The sequence below is a fragment of the Trachypithecus francoisi genome, unplaced genomic scaffold (genome assembly GCF_009764315.1).
Source record: "Trachypithecus francoisi isolate TF-2019V2 unplaced genomic scaffold, Tfra_2.0 Lachesis_group17, whole genome shotgun sequence".
Taxonomy (NCBI): Eukaryota; Metazoa; Chordata; class Mammalia; order Primates; family Cercopithecidae; genus Trachypithecus; species Trachypithecus francoisi.
The window spans coordinates 78955660-78973348 of record NW_022681462.1 but is presented as its reverse complement, the minus strand read 5'-3'; the positions used below and the strand labels follow the sequence as shown (position 1 = coordinate 78973348).

At 44.3% G+C, this 17689-nt stretch overlaps 1 protein-coding gene across 1 annotated transcript in view; it reads right to left on the bottom strand.

Moving 5' to 3' along the window:
- ALK (ALK receptor tyrosine kinase) overlaps positions 1–13415 on the bottom strand; it is a 113346-nt gene extending 99931 nt beyond the window's left edge. The window contains exon 1 of the mRNA XM_033176744.1: positions 13250–13415. Coding sequence (XP_033032635.1) covers positions 13250–13413 — 164 coding nt within the window. The 5' untranslated portion in view covers positions 13414–13415. The remainder of the gene's footprint in view (positions 1–13249) is intronic.
- Positions 13416–17689: the final 4274 nt, after the last annotated feature.

Here is a 17689-nt window from a genome sequence, read left to right as displayed (position 1 = left end):
TAAAAGAATCTACGTAACGTGAGTTTTTCTTTTCCCTCCAACAATGGAACCCTTTCTTTAGCATGAGATGCTAATTTATTGCTCCTGTTTTATATTACATGCTTACTAGTAACATGTGCTTCCTCAGGCAGTGTCACAAATGACATAACTCCCCCTCTTTCTTTGAGCAGAGATTATTTGAGCACGTACTATAAGTCAGACACTTATGCCTATGGCTAGGAGTGTAGCTACTTGTGCCTATAGGTAGGAGTGTAGAGATGTGTAAAATGTGGACCTTGCTCCTGAGGATTTCAGACAGTGATGTAATTCACATTCTTTACTGACCTGGGAATTGCTGGAGTCTCTTTTAGTTGTGCCCCCTTAGAGTTAGAAGTTACTCAAGCTGGAAAAACATTGCATCTGGGCAATGAGAGAGAAGTCAAGAAAGACTTCAAATAATGAAAAGTCTTGGAGAATGGTAGAGCTATGGGTGGAACTCTCACTAGGCAATGGGGTGTGCTGGTGGGAGCAATGTGGAAGGTGTGGGTGGGACGCCAGTCAGGCAGTTGGAAACCCAGGTGTGGGACTCAGGTAGACATAAAGATATTCGAGTCATCTGCATAGAGGTAAGAGTGGAAGTTATGAGCACTGATGAGGCTCCCGGTGTGGGGGTGGGAGCAACATAGGTAGAACTGGATTCTTTGCCTCAAATATTGGAAGCTCAATTATCTCCTAAATTGCAGGCTTTGTGTTTAGGGAAAGAAGGGGCTAAGAACACAGGGCTACATTTTCAGAGACATTAAGAATTATGAAAAACATATGCATCTGTTGACTTGTAAGCCAAGCTGTGGATGTTACCAAGAAAATCTTGAGCAGATTCAAACATCCTGTTATTTTAAAGAGGTTCACTTAGTGCCATTTTGAGCGACTGCCTCCTAAACCAAGCTCATGGGCCGGATCTGTCTCACTGCTTTGCACTCTTGATTGTGGAAACTTAGCAATCAAAAGCAACAACTTGTCCCAAACGTCACAGTAAATCAGTGTTAGAAATAAGATTTAAAGCTCAGAATTGCTAATCTACTCCTTGCTCCAATGATCTGGGATATTTTCTGAGAAAGAAACAGGGCCAGATCCTTCCAGAATTATGAATGTTTGATTTGTATATATCAATGCCTGGTTGCACATTGCATGCCGAGCCACTGGCCGCATCTCTTCTCCTCTTCTTGAAGGGCTGAGGCTGCTCACTTACAGCTCAGAAAATGCACAGTCTTGTTCAGGCAACAGGCTGTCGATGGACAGTGAATATATTGCCTTATTTGCCACTCTGCCGGCCTTAGGGATTGACAAACCTAATTAAGTTCACTTAATAATTTTAAGTAGCCCATGTCTACTTAAGTTCGCCCAAGACTGTCCTGAGCCAGTGGTGCCATTTGGAAGACAGCAGAGGAAGAAGGTTCCTCTCCTCCAGCTTCTTTCTTCATGCTTTCTGAGTTTCACACTGAGGCTTCAATCACTTCCCATTGGGCCCCTCACAAGACCTTCCAATATCCCCCATGCTCTGTGCTTTCCACCCTTCTAGCCTATCTCCATGCTCAGTGGCTCTTTTATGTTTTCTTCTTTTTTTTTTGAGACAGAGTCTAGCTCTGCCACTCAGGCTGGAGTGCAGTGGTGTGATCTTGGCTCACTGCAACCTCCACTTTCCAGGTTCGATTCCTGTGCCTCCGCCTCCCGAGTAGCTGGGATTACAGGTGCGCACCACCATGACCAGCTAATTTTTTATATTTTTAGTAGAGACAGTGTTTCACTATGTTGGCCGGGCTGGTCTTGAACTTCTGGTCTCAAGTGATCTGCCCACCTTGGCCTCCCAAAGTGCTGGGTTTACAGGTGTGAGCCATGGTGCCTGGCCCTCAGTGGCTCTTTTATTTTGGAATGGAGTCTCTTTCTGTCACCCAGACTGGAGTGCAGAGGTGCGATTTCAGCTCCCTGCAACCTCCGCCTCCTAGGTTCAAGTGATCCTCCTGCCTCAGTCTTCCAAGGAACTGGAATTACAGGTGCATGCCACCACGTCCAGTTAACTTTTTGTATTGTTAGTAAAGACGGGGTTTCACCATGTTGGCCAGGCTGGTCTCGAACTCCTGACCTCAAGTGATCTCAAGGTCTGCCTGCCTTGGCCTCCCAAAGTGCTGGGATTACAGGCATAAGCCACAGTGCCTGGCCTTCAGTGGCTCTTTATTACCTGTATACCTAAATCCAAAACACCTGGCCTAATATTCGCACTCACTCTCTCCCAAAAAGATTTCTCAGGATTCTCTGACACAACCTGGTTGGCTGTTCTTGAACCCACAGAGAACATTTCTGCATCTCCAAGCCTCTTCTTTCCCTGAGGGCATTCTCTGGAATGCCTTGTCCCTTTTCCATTTCCCCAAGACATACATTTTCCTCAAGCGCCAGCTTACAAAAAGCCCCTTTTCTCCGTGATGGTTCATCTGACTGCTCTTGTATCTGGAGGTCATTGCACCTGCTGAACCCTGGTCATGATCTGTCGGAACCTGCAGGGTGCCTGTGTGCTACTGTTTGCCTGTGGAGGTCCTGCGATCTGGCAAGAGCTGATCAAATAGCCTTTTCCATCCTCTGTGCTTGATGGAGGCTTAATATATGTTTGCCGACAATGTGTCAGCCAACGACATTTCTCCAGTCACTTCTTGATTCCCTGTCTTGCCCAGATCCAGATACCTGGATCTGCCATTATATGCCAGTGACTTCCAAATGTGGTTACACATGAAAGTCAACTGGGGAACTTTAAAAAGGACAAATTCCTGGTCCCTGATTCCTGTTGTCTATGAATCAGAATCTTTGTGTATGAGATCTGGGGCTCTGAAAGAAAAAAATAAGTGTTCCAGGTGATCATAATGTTCGTTCAAGTTTGGAAACCATTGTTCTGCACTGTCCTGCTAGTTTTAAGCCTTTTCAAAAGTACTTTCTCTTGTTTATTTATTTTTCGTTTTTAGAAATGAAGAATTCAGGGAGGGAAATTCTGAGGTGGTTTCTGCCAGAAAGTAAGATTTTGCTGCATCATAAAAATTTGGGAATGAAACATTCATACCTTAGAATAGAACCTGGAATTGATTTCAGCCTTGAATTATGAGGCTTTGTGGAGAAGGAGCATGATCAATGCTCAGTGTAAGCTAAATGAGGAAGAGACATTCTCAAGTGACACTCTGATAGATGCCCAGACTTGAGAGCTTTATTCCTTGGCTTATTTCGTGACATACCATCTCTTTTTTTTTTTTTTTTCCCCAAATCTAACTCACTTCTTTTATTTGGGCACACAGCTAGACTACATTCCCCAGCACCCTTTGCAGTAGGTGTGGCCATGTGACTTTTTTTTACATTATAAAATGTTTTATTAATGAAAACAAGCTTTGAGAAACATGGTGCATTGCAAAAGCTAAGAAATTCATCCACAGAACCCTGAACGCTTCTTGTGTGCACCATGTATTCCAGACTTTTTCCAAGTCACATTTAATGTTATCAGTTGAGCTACTAAATTCAGAGGAGTCTTATTTCTCACTGTTTGAATTTTTAGGAAATATGATGAAAGCACATTGTTAACCACTAATCTTTACAACAGCCAAAAATGAGCTCATAATATAATACATTTTGGCTATGTTTCAAAGAATGCTTAACAGGTCAACATCATTCTGCGTTACTGTTGGCCTTGTGTCTTACACACAATAGATGCCTAACATCTAATGACCAAGACCTTCAACTGAATTATGTAACCCATTTTCTTTGATTCTTACATGTGCCAAATTTTAGACAGTAACCTGAAATGATGAAACAGAAGCCACAGTATGATACTACAGGTGGTGTGGTAATTCTAACCCTGAAAAAAAATCCCAATGACTGAAAATTTTTGTTTTCTAGGTATGAAGCACAAAAACCAGCCCAGATAAGGCAAACAAAAAGTCAGTAAGGAAATCCGAAGAGAGCAGATGGGAAGGGAGGTAATGTGAGGGGAGCAGAAGTGATGATTCATAAAAATCTTCCTGTTCAAGGTTTCCTAAGCTGTTTGCCCACTGACTGGCTGAATGGAAAGGATTCCAAGGCCAAGGAAACGGTTTCCCTTTCCTCTGGCCTTGGAATCCTTTCCATTCAGGGAAGGAAAAGGGTGGAAGGGGCCTGGATCCCTGAATGATCAGGTGGAAGGCCACCCAGCATGCTTATTTTTTATTTCGTATGAGCAGGAAAGAACATTGCTTTTGTGTACAGCCCCTGGAGTGGAGATGTAATGTTACTTCAGGTGGTGTCACCCCCACTCACATACATGTGGCACATGCCCAGGTACTCAGGTGTGGTCAATGCACCTGGCATTGTTGAGTTGATGACTGACACACTCATAGGGCTGGGAGGGATGGGTGAACTTGGTCCTTGACTGGCTACAGGAATCTGCAGTATTCTTCCTTCACAGCTATAGCCTTCTCCCGACTGCATACTCCCACACTACTCCAGGACTAGGGACAAGTCTGAGTCAGGCAGAGGGCATTAAGGAGCTTGGCCCAGAGCTCCAGATGCAGATGCAGCTTTCTTGTGCTAATGTGCTTTTTGCACAGGCTTCAGGCTCATTGACCGGGTTTCTGTCATGTTCTGGAGGCCTGGGGCCTCATCTTGTCCTGGTTTTTCACCTGGGTCCTGACCACACAGCCATATCCCTCTCTGGATGACTGATCTGGCACCCCAGTTCTACTAAGGCTGTGCCTGGTGTGCTCCTACAGGTCAGAGTCCTTTCTTTGGCTCTTAACTGCATGGCTGGGTCCTGCAGGTATAGGCTGACCTCCTCATGGCTGACAGGGTCTTCAGGTGGCCCAGGCCTAGGCGCCATTGCACAGTTCTTTCATATCAGCTGCTGATATGTGGTAACACTTGCTGCCTGTTGCCACTGAGATTCATGGAAAAATTTTTTTGACCATGAGACTATGGTGTTTGGAAACGGGTGAGAGTCTGTGCTAGAAAATCGTTCCTTGAACCAGGTGTGGTGGCTCATGCCTGTAATCCCAGCACTTTGGGAGGCTGAGGCAGGTGGATCACTTGAGCTCAAGAGTTCAAGACAAGCCTGGCCAACATGGTGAAATCCCATCTCTACTAAAAAATACAAAAATTAGCTAGGTGTGGTTGGTGGATGCCTGTAAGCCCAGCTACTCGGGAGGTGGAGGCAGGAGAATCACTTGAACCCAGGAGGTGGAGGTTGCAGTGAGCTGAGATGGTGCCACTGCACTCCAGCCTGGGTGACAGAGGGAGACTCCCTGTCAAAAAAAAAAAAAGAAAAGAAAATTGTGTTTTGAATCCTGACTCTTCTGTTTCTTAGTTGTGTGCCTCTGGACAGATTATTTAACTACTCTGAGTCACAGTTTTTCATTGATAAACTGAGGACATTAAAATCTGACTTACAATGATGAAGATTAATGGGCACAGATGCTTGGTTCAGTGAGAACACCATCCCTCTTCTCCTGTCCTCGATCATCATGGCCCCAAGAGACATAGGCTATGGGCTCCAGGTGGGACCCCAGCTCTGCCAAAGTCCCCTCAGCCTTGCAGGCTGCTGATGAAGCAAGGGACTCTGTTCCCACCTCCCTTATCACGAAGGTAAGGAGAATAAAGCATAGTGTGCACATGAACTGTTTTGAACCCCTCGGGGAAAGACTTGATGGGTTTAGTCAATGTAATTTACCCTGCATGGCTTAGAATTGCTTCTGAGACCACCATTTTCTCCCAGTTCAAAGAACTGACTCAGCCTAATGCCAATAAGCATGTCAATGTCCCCAGCCCCTGCAGCTCCGGGAAGGGACACTTGTGCTGCCACAGCAGGTCATGAGTGGAGAGCACCTTTTGTTTTCTTCACCCACCATGTGAATGAATTGGTTTTGCCTGAGAGTGTGTGTGTGTGTGTGTGTGTGTGTATGGCATCAGGGCAATTCAACTCCCCTCTGGAGAGGCAGGTGAGACATTCCTGTCCCTTCTGTCCCATTTCCAACTTTAAGCCTGCAGGGCTACTGTGGGGTAAGTTCCTGGCATGCGTCTGCTGAGAGTGGATGAGCAAACGCACATCCACCTGGGGTGGTAGTCATTGCTCTTTGCTTCTGTTGGTGGGGGGGGAATGCCCAGCAGAGGGAGGACGCACCACTGGCAACTAGACAGGTGCCTGTTGGGAAGCAAGGAGCCCCAACAGCTGTGGCTTTACTGGGCTCCTGCTGCTCCAGCTCCCAGGACTCGTGTTCTGTGATGCCATGGTCTCATCTTCCCACCAGCCTCCCTAATTAGACGGAGATTGAGAGCTGGGGCTGTATTGCTTATCTGAGTGTGCCCATCACCTGGCACCCAACACTGCAGTAAATGTTGGTTGACATAATGCCTCAGGGGATTTTGGAGGTTTGTACATTTCATGCTTGAAAACCTTCACAGGATGCTGTCTGGTGAAGTGAAAGGAGGGGAGGAAGGACCTCCACAAAAGGGCCTCTATGTTTAATGGCAAGTTCTTGAACCCCTCTGGGCCTCTGTCTGTTCAGCTGAAAACAGGGAATGACATCTGCCGTAGCTGCTCAGATGTGGGCCTGAATGAGCACCTTGTGTTGTGAAGGAGCCAAGCACCCTGGAAGTGGGCACAGGGCTGCCGTGGATGGGGAGACGTGGGCAGAGTGAGGAGGTGCAGGAGCTGCCGGGACTGTCAGCCAGCTTATCCAGCAGAGGGGCAGTCGGCGAGTGACGTCTGCTCCTCCTCGTAGGCATCCCTTTTCCCTGAGGTGGAGGCAGAGGCAGAGCAGTCACAGACGAAAATGCTCCTAGGAGGGGCAGACAGGCAGGAGGGCAAGAGTGGATGTGGGGGGCACCCCTGGGCCATGTGCTCCTAAGGATGAAGCAGGGCTCTATTTAGCACAGTGCACCAACCTTGTGGCTGGGGTCTCCTGTTGATCCTTTCATTGAGAACTTTATTCTCAATGAAAGGGCGATTTGTTAAATGTATCGTATAACTAAAGGTTATTTTTATGCCTTCGTTAGACTTGGTACATGAATAAATTTGCAAATTAAAAATGCCTATCAGAGCCTATGCTCCAGTGTTGGGAAGGAAACACATGGTGTGGGGATAGTCAAAGTGGCAGAGTGGGAGGCACCTGGGGACGGGACACAATGGCCTGGAAGGATAAGGGGAGACTCCAGCTGTGAGCCTGAGAGGAGGCGAGGCAGGCAGGGAGGGGCCAGGTGGGGAATGGTCTGCAGCAGGAGATTGTGGTGGGAATTGCTATGATGAATTTCAGGAGCTGGCAGAAGCAAAGGGAAAGCAGTAAACTAACGTGAAATTAATAAGATGAATGTGGCCTAAACATAATCGAGAACCTAAATATTTTGTTAATAACAATGGCTATCGACCAGGCGCGATGGCTCCCACCTGTTATCCCAGCAGTTTGGGAGGCCCAGGCAAGAGGATCACTTGAGGCCAGGAGTTTAAGATCAGCCTCAGCAATGTAGCAAGACCCTGTCTCTACAATTGTTTTATTTTTTAAATTAGCTGGGCATAGTGGTGCACGCCTGTATTTCTAGCTACTAGGGAGGCTGTGGCAGGAGGATTGCTTGAGCTGAGGAGTTTGAGGCTGCAGTGAGCTGTAATAATGCCACTGCACTCCAGCCTGGGTGACAGAGTGAGGCCTTGTCTCTAAAAATTAAATTAAAAAATTAAAAAACAACAGCAATAGCTACTGTTTTTCAAGTTTCTGCTACATGCCAAGCCCCATGCATGTACATGAAGTATGTACTGTATTTCAGGCAGTACACAGGAGGCAGACCAGCCTAAGGGTTAAGGGAAAATTATTTAACCTCCATAGCCCTCAGATTTCTCATATTAAAAAGGGGAGTAATTATAGTATCTACCCCAAGGGGTTGTTTTAAGGATGAAAGTAGATAATGCATGTTAAGTACTTGTTACATGACTGGCAGGCAGTAAGCACTCAACAAATGCTAGCTCTAATCATCATTTATAACTCTTGAATGGCTTTATCAGGATGCTGTGGCTCAATTTACAAAAATGTGAATTAAACAGAACATTTTTTAGGGGCGTGTCTAGACCAGCAAACTGAGGCTTACCGGAAATCTCTGGATTTCCACTTACTGAAATCTACTACTTCTCTACACAGATAAGAACAAGTAATAAAAATGCTCCTCTAATGCCTTTCTCATCACAGAAAGATGCTACACAAAGGGAGAGTGTTGTTACTGACAGCATCCCATATAAAATGAGAATTCTGTCGGTGATAAAAATTGAATAGAAAAAAATCTTGGCTCCTTGGAGTTTCTGGTCTAAATGCATAAAGACATAACTCTCAGTTTAACTCATCTCATTTGAAAGATGCATTTGTGAAACACAACACTTGTCGTTTAGGACAAAGGATGCAAGGGAACAGGAAATCTAAATATCTCCAGAAGGAACATTTTTTCTTGTTAGACTATGAATATAGTGTACGGCTAAAAGCCTTTAAAATGATAGTGCTGAGGAATGGAGTCTGCATAGGTGTGATAAGTTGTGTACTTTATATTTGACTGTACAATGCTGTGATTTGTGGGACATGATTTGATCCATGGTGTTTCCAAATCCATCTCATAATGAGTTGAACTTAGCATGGCTTCTGCTCTGTAAGCATATCAAAGCTTAGATGGCGTGGGAACATTGTGTTTAATTTGGTAAGATATATATAGAGAGGAAAAACTAGGGGTATATCTCTGCAAGAGACTGACAATTAGAATCAGGGGAGAGAACTTGCCTTTCTTCTATTTTGAGAAAAGGTAGAATTAATTCCAGCAGAAAGAGCAGCAATTGAATGGGGGAGGTGGGGCTGATAAAGTGGGGAGAGGATGAGGAAAAGTAGCTATGTGAGGTGGATGTAAAGTAATGAGATAACTTTTAAGCACACATCAAGCTGATATTTGAATTGGTGTTGTCCTTCAAAATTACACTGAGAGCATTTATCTGTATTCGGAAGACATTGCCACTGCTCAAAACATCTTAGGCATTGCTCTTGGAGATTTTTCTTGTTACTCGTTATAGTATGGTTGTACAGTTAACATAATTCTGTAATGATGACAGACTATTACATTCCTTCTATCACTTTACATGTTTGTAAGTGGACAGAAGAAATATCATTCCATGGATCAATGCCTCCCTGTCACTAGGCTTTATGTATCTATGACGTATTCACTGAGCCTTCCTGAGGACTACTGTGTGGTGGGGGTGATCCGACTAGAGCTCTTTTCTCTCAAGTGCACAGCTCTAGTTCTCTCTATCACAAGGACCAGGGCACCCAATTAGGATCAAAGTCTTTCTTATGAAGTGATTCCAACAGGAATGTGACCAGAGACAAAGAAAGCACAAGTATCAGGCAAGTCCCTAAAGATAATTCCTTGTTACAGAGTAACAAATGCTGTTTTGGTTCATCTGATGGGGCACAAGTGTTGCTCTGATACACAGAACACTTTGCAGTAGTATTTATTATAAAGCAATCATATCTGTTTTGTTGGACATAGGTTGAAGAGAGGAGGAATGTTAGATAGATTCCATCAAGTGAAATTCTCAGTTTATTCAACTGGAATTTGAAAGTATATGCAATTTCCCTCAATACATCATTCTGTCAATGCATATTTATTGGGCATACTATGTGTTAAGTATGGTACTAAATATTCAGAAAGCAGTGTTTTATAAGACACACATAATCCCTGCCTTGTTGGTTTGTATATTCAGATATAAAAAAGATAGTAAAGAGTGATAAATTATTATAAGGATGTTTCAAGAGCCATGAGAATATATTGTGGGTACATATAGAGTATAGGTGTCTGGGGATAATTTTTTTTAAGTGAAGGAAGAGTAATATTTAGAGAGATGGAAGGTAAAGGAAGAACATTAAGTTCTTCCTTTAACTTTAACATGGCAACTGCAAAAGCCTAGAAGTAAGAATGTAGCATGGCATAACTGAATGGAAGGAAGGGGAGATTGAGAGAGAAAGAATGGTTTAAGAAGCAGCTGGTGAAATTAGCGCTGGACAGATCACACATGGGCTTAAATAAAGGTCTTATTAGGGAGTTTGAAAGGCATCCCAAAAGCCACAGGAAGCCACAGAAGGATTTCCAAAATAGGAAAATGGTCAGTTTTATATTTCATGTAACAGCCAGGGCCAATACCAGTGACTAGAGCCCGGAATCTCTTAAGTGCTAACTTCTAAGCCCTAATAAAGTTGCTTTAAAAATTCTGTAATGTGTGAAGGTCGAGGAACCTGGGAGCAGAGGTGATTTGGGACAGCACAGGGAATAAAATTTCTGCTGCCTTCAAGGTTCAGGGTTGGGGAGCTGTCCACAAGGCAGGTGCTGAATAGCTGAAGCCAGGAGCTGCCTAAGGAAGCTTCATGGGATGTGGGGCGGGTGGCGCCAGGTGTTAACGCCTACCTCAGAGGTGGGAGGAAGAGAGCTAGTTTTTCTTCATCTTTTATCCATTCTATTTCTCTATTTTCTTTGCTTATTTCTTCCTCTACTTTCTCCTTTCTCCCATTTTCATCTTCTAGCAATCTGGGCAGCTATAGCTGACTCTCCCTGAAGGAAGAGGGAGGAGTACACTTGCTCTTCCATCAGTGACTTCTCCTTATAAGGAGTCAATAGAGCATTGTGAAAACAAATTCATAAGAAGTCCACCTTTATCTAAGGGTTGGATGACTGGTTATATTGCTAAAGTGGTCATCCTAGACCCTTCTGAGGCATTAGGTGGGGAGATATTGTCATTATTATATTATGGTTATTAGTAGTTGAGCATTTAGTGTGGATCAGGCAGTTGACCAAGCACTTTACTTCTCCAAACCTAAGAGGAGACTGTGTTGTCTGTTTTATAGAACATGGCTTGACTTGGAATATCAGTGGTTGTGATTTGTGCTATTTGTTTAATAAATTATTATGGAGACCAAATAACTGAAAGATGAGGATGGAAGATGCAGAAAATAAAATCTATTAATACTTACTCTGGGTAGACTCTTTCAATAGTCATTTCGTTTAGTCTCATAACAATCTTGTGAAATTATACTGTTACTATCCTCATTTTACTGATGAGGACACTGAGGCTTAGAGAGCTTAATTGGCTGAGGTCACACAACTAGTAAGTGACTATGTCAGTTTTGAAACTTGGCACTATTTGATTCCAAAGCCTCTGCACTTTCATCCAGAGTGCTTTTTAGTTTTTTTGGGCCAGTCACATCTACAGTCTAGTTTGATTTTAGCAAATGAAAACTGCTGCACCTCATTTTCCTTCAGTACCATTTGCCTCTGGGTCTTGATGCTTCCCATATCATCTGCACCTCTGGCAGGGCAGCTTCCAACCTCAGAGCATGTCAGTGGTATGCAGGCTCCCCGCGAATGGAAGCACTCTTCTTTTCTGCAATTGTACACTTATTAGGTCACGAGACATCATCAAACCAAGCTGTCTTTTGTCTGAATCCCCACTGGACAGCTTGGTCTCAGTATCAATATTGGAAATGTCAGTCTGGTAAACAGCCTTTAACAGGGAAGAAGGAGGCTGAGAACAAAGTCTCCTTCAAATGAAACTCTAGAGGATGAGAGTGAACAGAGTCAACATCTTACTGGCTTTAAATCCCCTGGAGTGGCTATGAAAGAGATAAGACTTGCTGGATTGAGGAGAAAAAAAAAAACCCTTTGATTCATCTGAATTAATTTTGCCTCTCCCAGGAGGGAGGATTCTTTCACCACCCTCCTGTTCTCCACCAACTGCATGCAGCTCCACAATCCCCAAAGACAAAAAACTAAACTATAGTGGGCAGAGCTCACACTTCTTCTTTCTCCACTTAAATCCATTTGTCCTGGGGTCACTGATTCTTGGAATGTCCTTGGGCTTTGATCTTTAACCCACACACATCTGAAGGAGTGGGTAGCTGGTGCTCAGAGTGAGGACAATGCCTTCATCCTTTGACAGCACTGATGCAGTTATGAGCTCTTGGACATAGCAGCTTGTGGGGTTTGGGTGAAAAATGTGAAACCCAGCTTTACACTTATAAAGCTGTATGCCAACTAGCATCACCCTCCACCTTGCCTTGAGCCCTCTGCCCTCATTTTTTGAAGGTGGATCCACCAGGATGGTAATTTGAATGTGTTTTAGGAGTCTCAGGCAGAGGCTGCTCTGGGTTGTAAGGTTTGACTTTTAGCCCATAAAAGATGGCTCTCCCCCATCCAGATCCATTTATCTGTCCCCTCTATAGAAATGGCCCCTCGCCCCTCTTTTGTCTGGAACAGATCAGCACCCACCATGAGGGTTCAGGATGATACGGCAGGGTCACATGAGTGCTGCCATGCAGGGCCATCTTTATTCAAGCACAGCTTGCTCCAGGCTGACTGCAGGTGGCAGAATAGTGTCATCCTGGGGAGACAAGTAGCAGCAAACCCTCCATGGTTCCTGCTCCATTGGAAAGTCGCGTGGAATTAATGATTTTCCAGTTCAAACCTCTCAGCTTAAAGGCGAGGAAACTGAGGCCCAAAGAAGTCAAGGATGTTGCTCAAAGTCACAGAGGCCATTAGTGATAGAGCCCAAATAGGAACCAGGACCCCAGGTAGAAGCACTCCTCTGTTTACTGAATAATTTGCCATCCTCCTTATCAACCTGCCTCAGGACCTGACTCAACAGAGAGCACTGGAGTCAGAGTCGGGCCTGGGCACCAGTCCCAACTCTGATACCAACTTGCTGGCGCCTCACCACTTTGATTCTTTTTCTCTCCTTATAACAGGACAGGAGTGGTAAATGATGATAAGGCCTGTCCTACCTACCTTGCAGGTTTTCTTGTTAATAAGGACAAAATAAAAGTTAAATGGGAAAGTAAAGCAAAGTCCATCATGTAAGAGAACATGCTATATACATGTAAAACCAAACTGTTATTTGCTAGTAATGTGAGTTGTTCAATTTTGTTTTTCCTACAGACACTGGGGGTAGCCAACCAGGACATACCAGTGGTCCTGAGACAAGTGTTCAGTAGCCTCATCATCCCTTGGAGAAGCTTGTAAACTGCAGAAAGTGTGTAACCTGCAAAGAGAGAGTGTGTGTGTGTGTGTGTGTACACATATCTGTGTGGGGGCACATCTGCATGTGCGTCTTGGGTGAAAGGCATGGGGAAAGAGAAGGCATGATTCCTTTTGCATTTTAGCTGATCGAGGAGAAGGGTATTGGGGGAGATGGGTAGAGGCCTACCTGTCAGACACGTCGAGGAGAGGCAACACCGTCCACTGCCACAGGCTCAAGCCTTCGTAGGCGGCGACATGCCAGACCATCCTGCCTTGCTCCTTCCCGGTTTTGTTCTCCACTAGCACCAAGGACACGTTTCCCCTCAGGACTCCACGAATGAGCCAGGACATTCGGAGCTGTGAGGGCGAGAAGAGTCAGAGGACAAGGTATGATTGTTGAAAGTTCTACTTTCTGGAATTCTCCACTGAAGCTTCAAGGACCTTGCCAGAGACTCGGCTGGGTTCAGACTGGTGAGAAGAGCTGGATGCCCACCGCCTGTCTCCCCAAGAGGCTTTCAGTGAAGTTCAAGTGACCTGTTTCCTAGGATAACTGAATGAATCTGTTAATTTTTTTTCTTGGGCAGGGACAACTGATGGGCAGTTTTGGAACTTTGTTCAGGTTGATGTTATCATCCTACCCTTCACAAGATTCTGCCTGTGAGGTGATATCAAGATCAGTGGGGTAGTAAATGAACTTCCTAGAGTAGCCAAAGATTCTTGCCTGTGGCAAGAATTCACTTGTGACCTTTGGACAGATTCACTTTGTGACCTTGGACAAATGATTTTGTGACTCAGTTTCTTTTAGTGATTTAGGTATCATAGATTTATATCTCTTTCCCAAAGACTCTAATAATCTCATTTGAATGGTGTCATGTCACCTGTCAGCTAACTAAAGACCCAATGACTTGATACCTGTGGCCACTGGCAGGCAAAGGCCAGACAAAAATCTACAAACCAAGATCTTTTAATATGGGCGTCTTTCAAAGAGGATGCCCACTTTGCCAAAAGGAAGTTACAACTGTCTGTTTTTCATTGTGTCTTTATTAAAAGTTTCTGTGGCATTGTTCCGAAACATTTGAAAGGGAATTGTAACTAATAACCTTTCTAGGAAAGTTTAAGTACAGTCATATTCAGAGGTAGGACATGCTATAAACAAGGTTTCTCGTCTCTGTGTTTAAAAACTTAGGACAACTACATCATATCATTGCCCAAAATAATCCTGTCCAGATCCTGTAAGAAAAAATGGCGGCCATTGTAGAAAGAAAGGTAAAATATGTCTTATGGCAAACTGGCAGTTTCATCAGAGTAAAGGTGTCCCCTTGTCACTGATTCTCTTCAAATACCTGCTTCTCCCTAAATTACCACTCCTTTGTCTTCCAGTCCTTGATACACGGTTGCCTCACAATTTGATTGAAGAGGTTAAGAACCATGACTCACCACAGCCCCAAACTTCCCACTTTCTTGCATACAAACCCTTCACTAATAAGGTCACACCAGGGCATTGGGGCCCTCAGGGACTGATCTACTTCTGAGACCCTGGACCTCATAAGCCTGGTCTATAACCACAGACTCTTCACTTATACCTTTCCCATTTCTCCATATCCTGGGTAGCCAATATGCATCTTCACTGAGACCTCCTAGGATAAATGAATGAATCTGTTAATTTTTTTCTGGCCTCACTTAGCTTTCTTGTACCAGCTGGATGCCATGCTTGGAAATTTCAGCTCTACCCCTGCTAACTGTAAACCCTTTCAGCTCTCAGCCCATGCCATGCAATGCCTAGCTTGGGCTCATGCTTGACACATGCTTTCTCCTTTTGCTCCTTGGCTGCAGAATATTGCCAATTTGAACCTCCATGAATTCAGACTGTTGAATCTCAATACCCTGGATGTGGGGTGGTACTTATTCATTCTCTGTTGATTTCCACAGTTGATTTCTGGACACACATAGTACAATGCGTGTTTCAAACTCTCCCTCACATACTGACACTGTCACCCCCTAATGTCCACTTCCTGATCCACTGATTTGATTTCTACTTTACTGAGAAAGATCTACTATGTCAGGTACAATATCCTTCAGCTCCCTTCTCCCTTTTTAGTGGGCAAAGTGTTTATTTATTTATCCCCCTTTCTTTTCCTTTTCTCTTAGAGGAAGCTGCATCCTTTACTGTCTTCCATGTTAGCCCTGCACATTTTCTCTTCCCCAGTCTTTGCTCTTTTAGTTACTGCCCTCCTTTCCCTCCTTTCCCCAACATCTCAGAGTTGATCTTCTGGCTCCTTTATCTACAAATAAGATCAAGGTTCTCCCATTCTGGAGAAATATCCTTTATTTGATCCTCTGGGCTCCTCTGGCTTGCAACCATTTCTTTGCCCCATTCAGATGCTCCCATCTTGAACAGCTGGGATGTAACTGCTGCCTCTAGTGCCTTGTTGCTCATGCTCTCCTTAAATTCTTTCAACCTAGTCTCTGGATAATTTCCTCGTTACTCTAGAAAAATAGAGTAACCATGTCCTCTATAACTCTGTGGACTCTTCAGAGTCTCCTAAAGTGCCTCTTCCACTCCACTCTTTCTCTCTTCTGAATTCTCTTGTATATTTCTGTCCCATTCTCCTGTTGATCATGCTCATCTGTGACTCGGCATGGTTTCTCATTCCCTATCAAAAATTCTGGCATTTACATTCCTCTATTATCTGAGGAAATCAACTTTTTCATCATTCAACAAATATTTGTCGAGCACTTATGCTGGGTCACATGAATTCTCCATTTCAGAATGGTCTAAGACCTCTAGAATCAGAGTGTTCTGAATTCAAACCTGTTTTTGCCACTTTGGCCTAGTTATTTAATCATTTTGAAGCTCAGTGTCCTATTCTCTAAGATGAGAATAGTTGTATCTCCTATAGAGTTATAGGGACTATTAACTGAAATAATAATTGATGTAACAAAATATTAAAAAGGCATTTTGGCTGAAGCACGGAGGCAGTGGGTGCCGCATTTCAAAGGAAGTGTAAGAGCACAAGGGTGCAGAACTTTCAAGAGAGGTGGATAAAAATGAATGACATAATTCTTAACCCCACACTCATACTTTTCATATTACAAAACGCTGGAGGTTGACGTTAGGAGAGAGTTTTTGGAAGGTGCTTTTGGCATACCACAAGTTCTACTTCACACTCTTGCTAAGAAGAAGGTGGGAAGGGGGTTCCATCTTTATCTCAAGCCAAGAGAGAATGGTTTTATGATACCACATCAAAGACTTGATACTTATCCCCTGCAGTTTTGGAAACACAGTGGATTAGTATCTGTCTCCTACCTGGAAGGTCTAAAGTTTGACTAGGGGCTGGCTAGCTGCTCTGGTGGCAGAACAATGCAAGGTGGCAGCACTGGGCGGCCTGCACTCCCAGAGTTTGCTCGGGCAGAAATGCATGAGTGTTGCATATGGGTGGGAGGAGAACCATGTATAGGCGAACCCATGCAGGGTCACTGTAGAGCTTGCCTAAGAGGAAGGTAAATAGACAAGAGTAGGAAGAAGCTGCTGGTATCTTGAGATGCCCAAGAGTGGAGGAAGGTGGAAGTGACCACCTACAATAGAGATGCACATACCCAGCAGGGTGTGGTGACTCACGCCTGTAATCCTACCGCTTTGGGAGGCCGAGGTAGGTGGATCACTTGAGGTCAGGAGTTTGAGACCAGCCTGGCAAACATGGTGAAACCCCATCTCTACTAAAAATACAAAAATTAGCAAGGTGTGGTGGTGGGCACCTGTAGTCCCAGCTACTGAGGAGGCTGAGGCAGGAGAATCCCTTGAACCCGCGAGGCAGAGGTTGCAGTGAGCCGAGATTGTGCCATTGCACTACACCCTGGGTGACAGAGCAAGACTCTGTCTGAAAAAAGAAAAAAAAAAAAGATGCAAATGCCCTAAGTCAAGGCAACCAATTCCAAGCCATAGTGGAGGGAATGAGGAGAAAGGTGGATCTACAAGGGAACCCCAAAAGCCCCTGTGTGAAAAATAGTAAGCCTTGGACATTTGTCACATCCAGAGAACACCAATGCAAGATTACCCAAGTCTCCAAAAAGAACTTTCTTTCTCCCCTGAACTCCTCTCACTGTCTATGCTTACAACCTCAACAGGTCAGAAGTCAATAAGATGACAGAAGAGGGGGACAGGCTGGGTGGAGAACTAGAGAGGCCACTGACCACACCCTTTCTCCCATTTCAGGCTTTCCATCTGCAATAGGACCAAGTGTGGAGGGGGCAGGAGAGGGCAGGAAGGATGACCCTAAAGCAAGACTGAAGTTATGACTGGATGAGCATGCTGATTACTAAAAAGCCTGTGTTTTGCATTTTTAAGTGACTGAAGATCTGTCTGCATTATCTTCGAGTGACCAGAGAAGTAGCCTGTCAGTTTTCACCTAAAAACCCACATAAGGAAGCTGAATGAATGCAAGTTCCAGACTCCCCTACACCAGTCTACTTGCCAGATTTGCACCTGCCTGGCATTTCTATGCTTCTGTACTTTTTATTCTTCCATTTACTCTACCTGCTTTTTCCTTCTGTCCCCTTAAAAAATGAAATCTCTTTCCTTTTCAGGAAGGCTTTTTCTCATCATCCATCTCAGAAACAACCTCTTCCT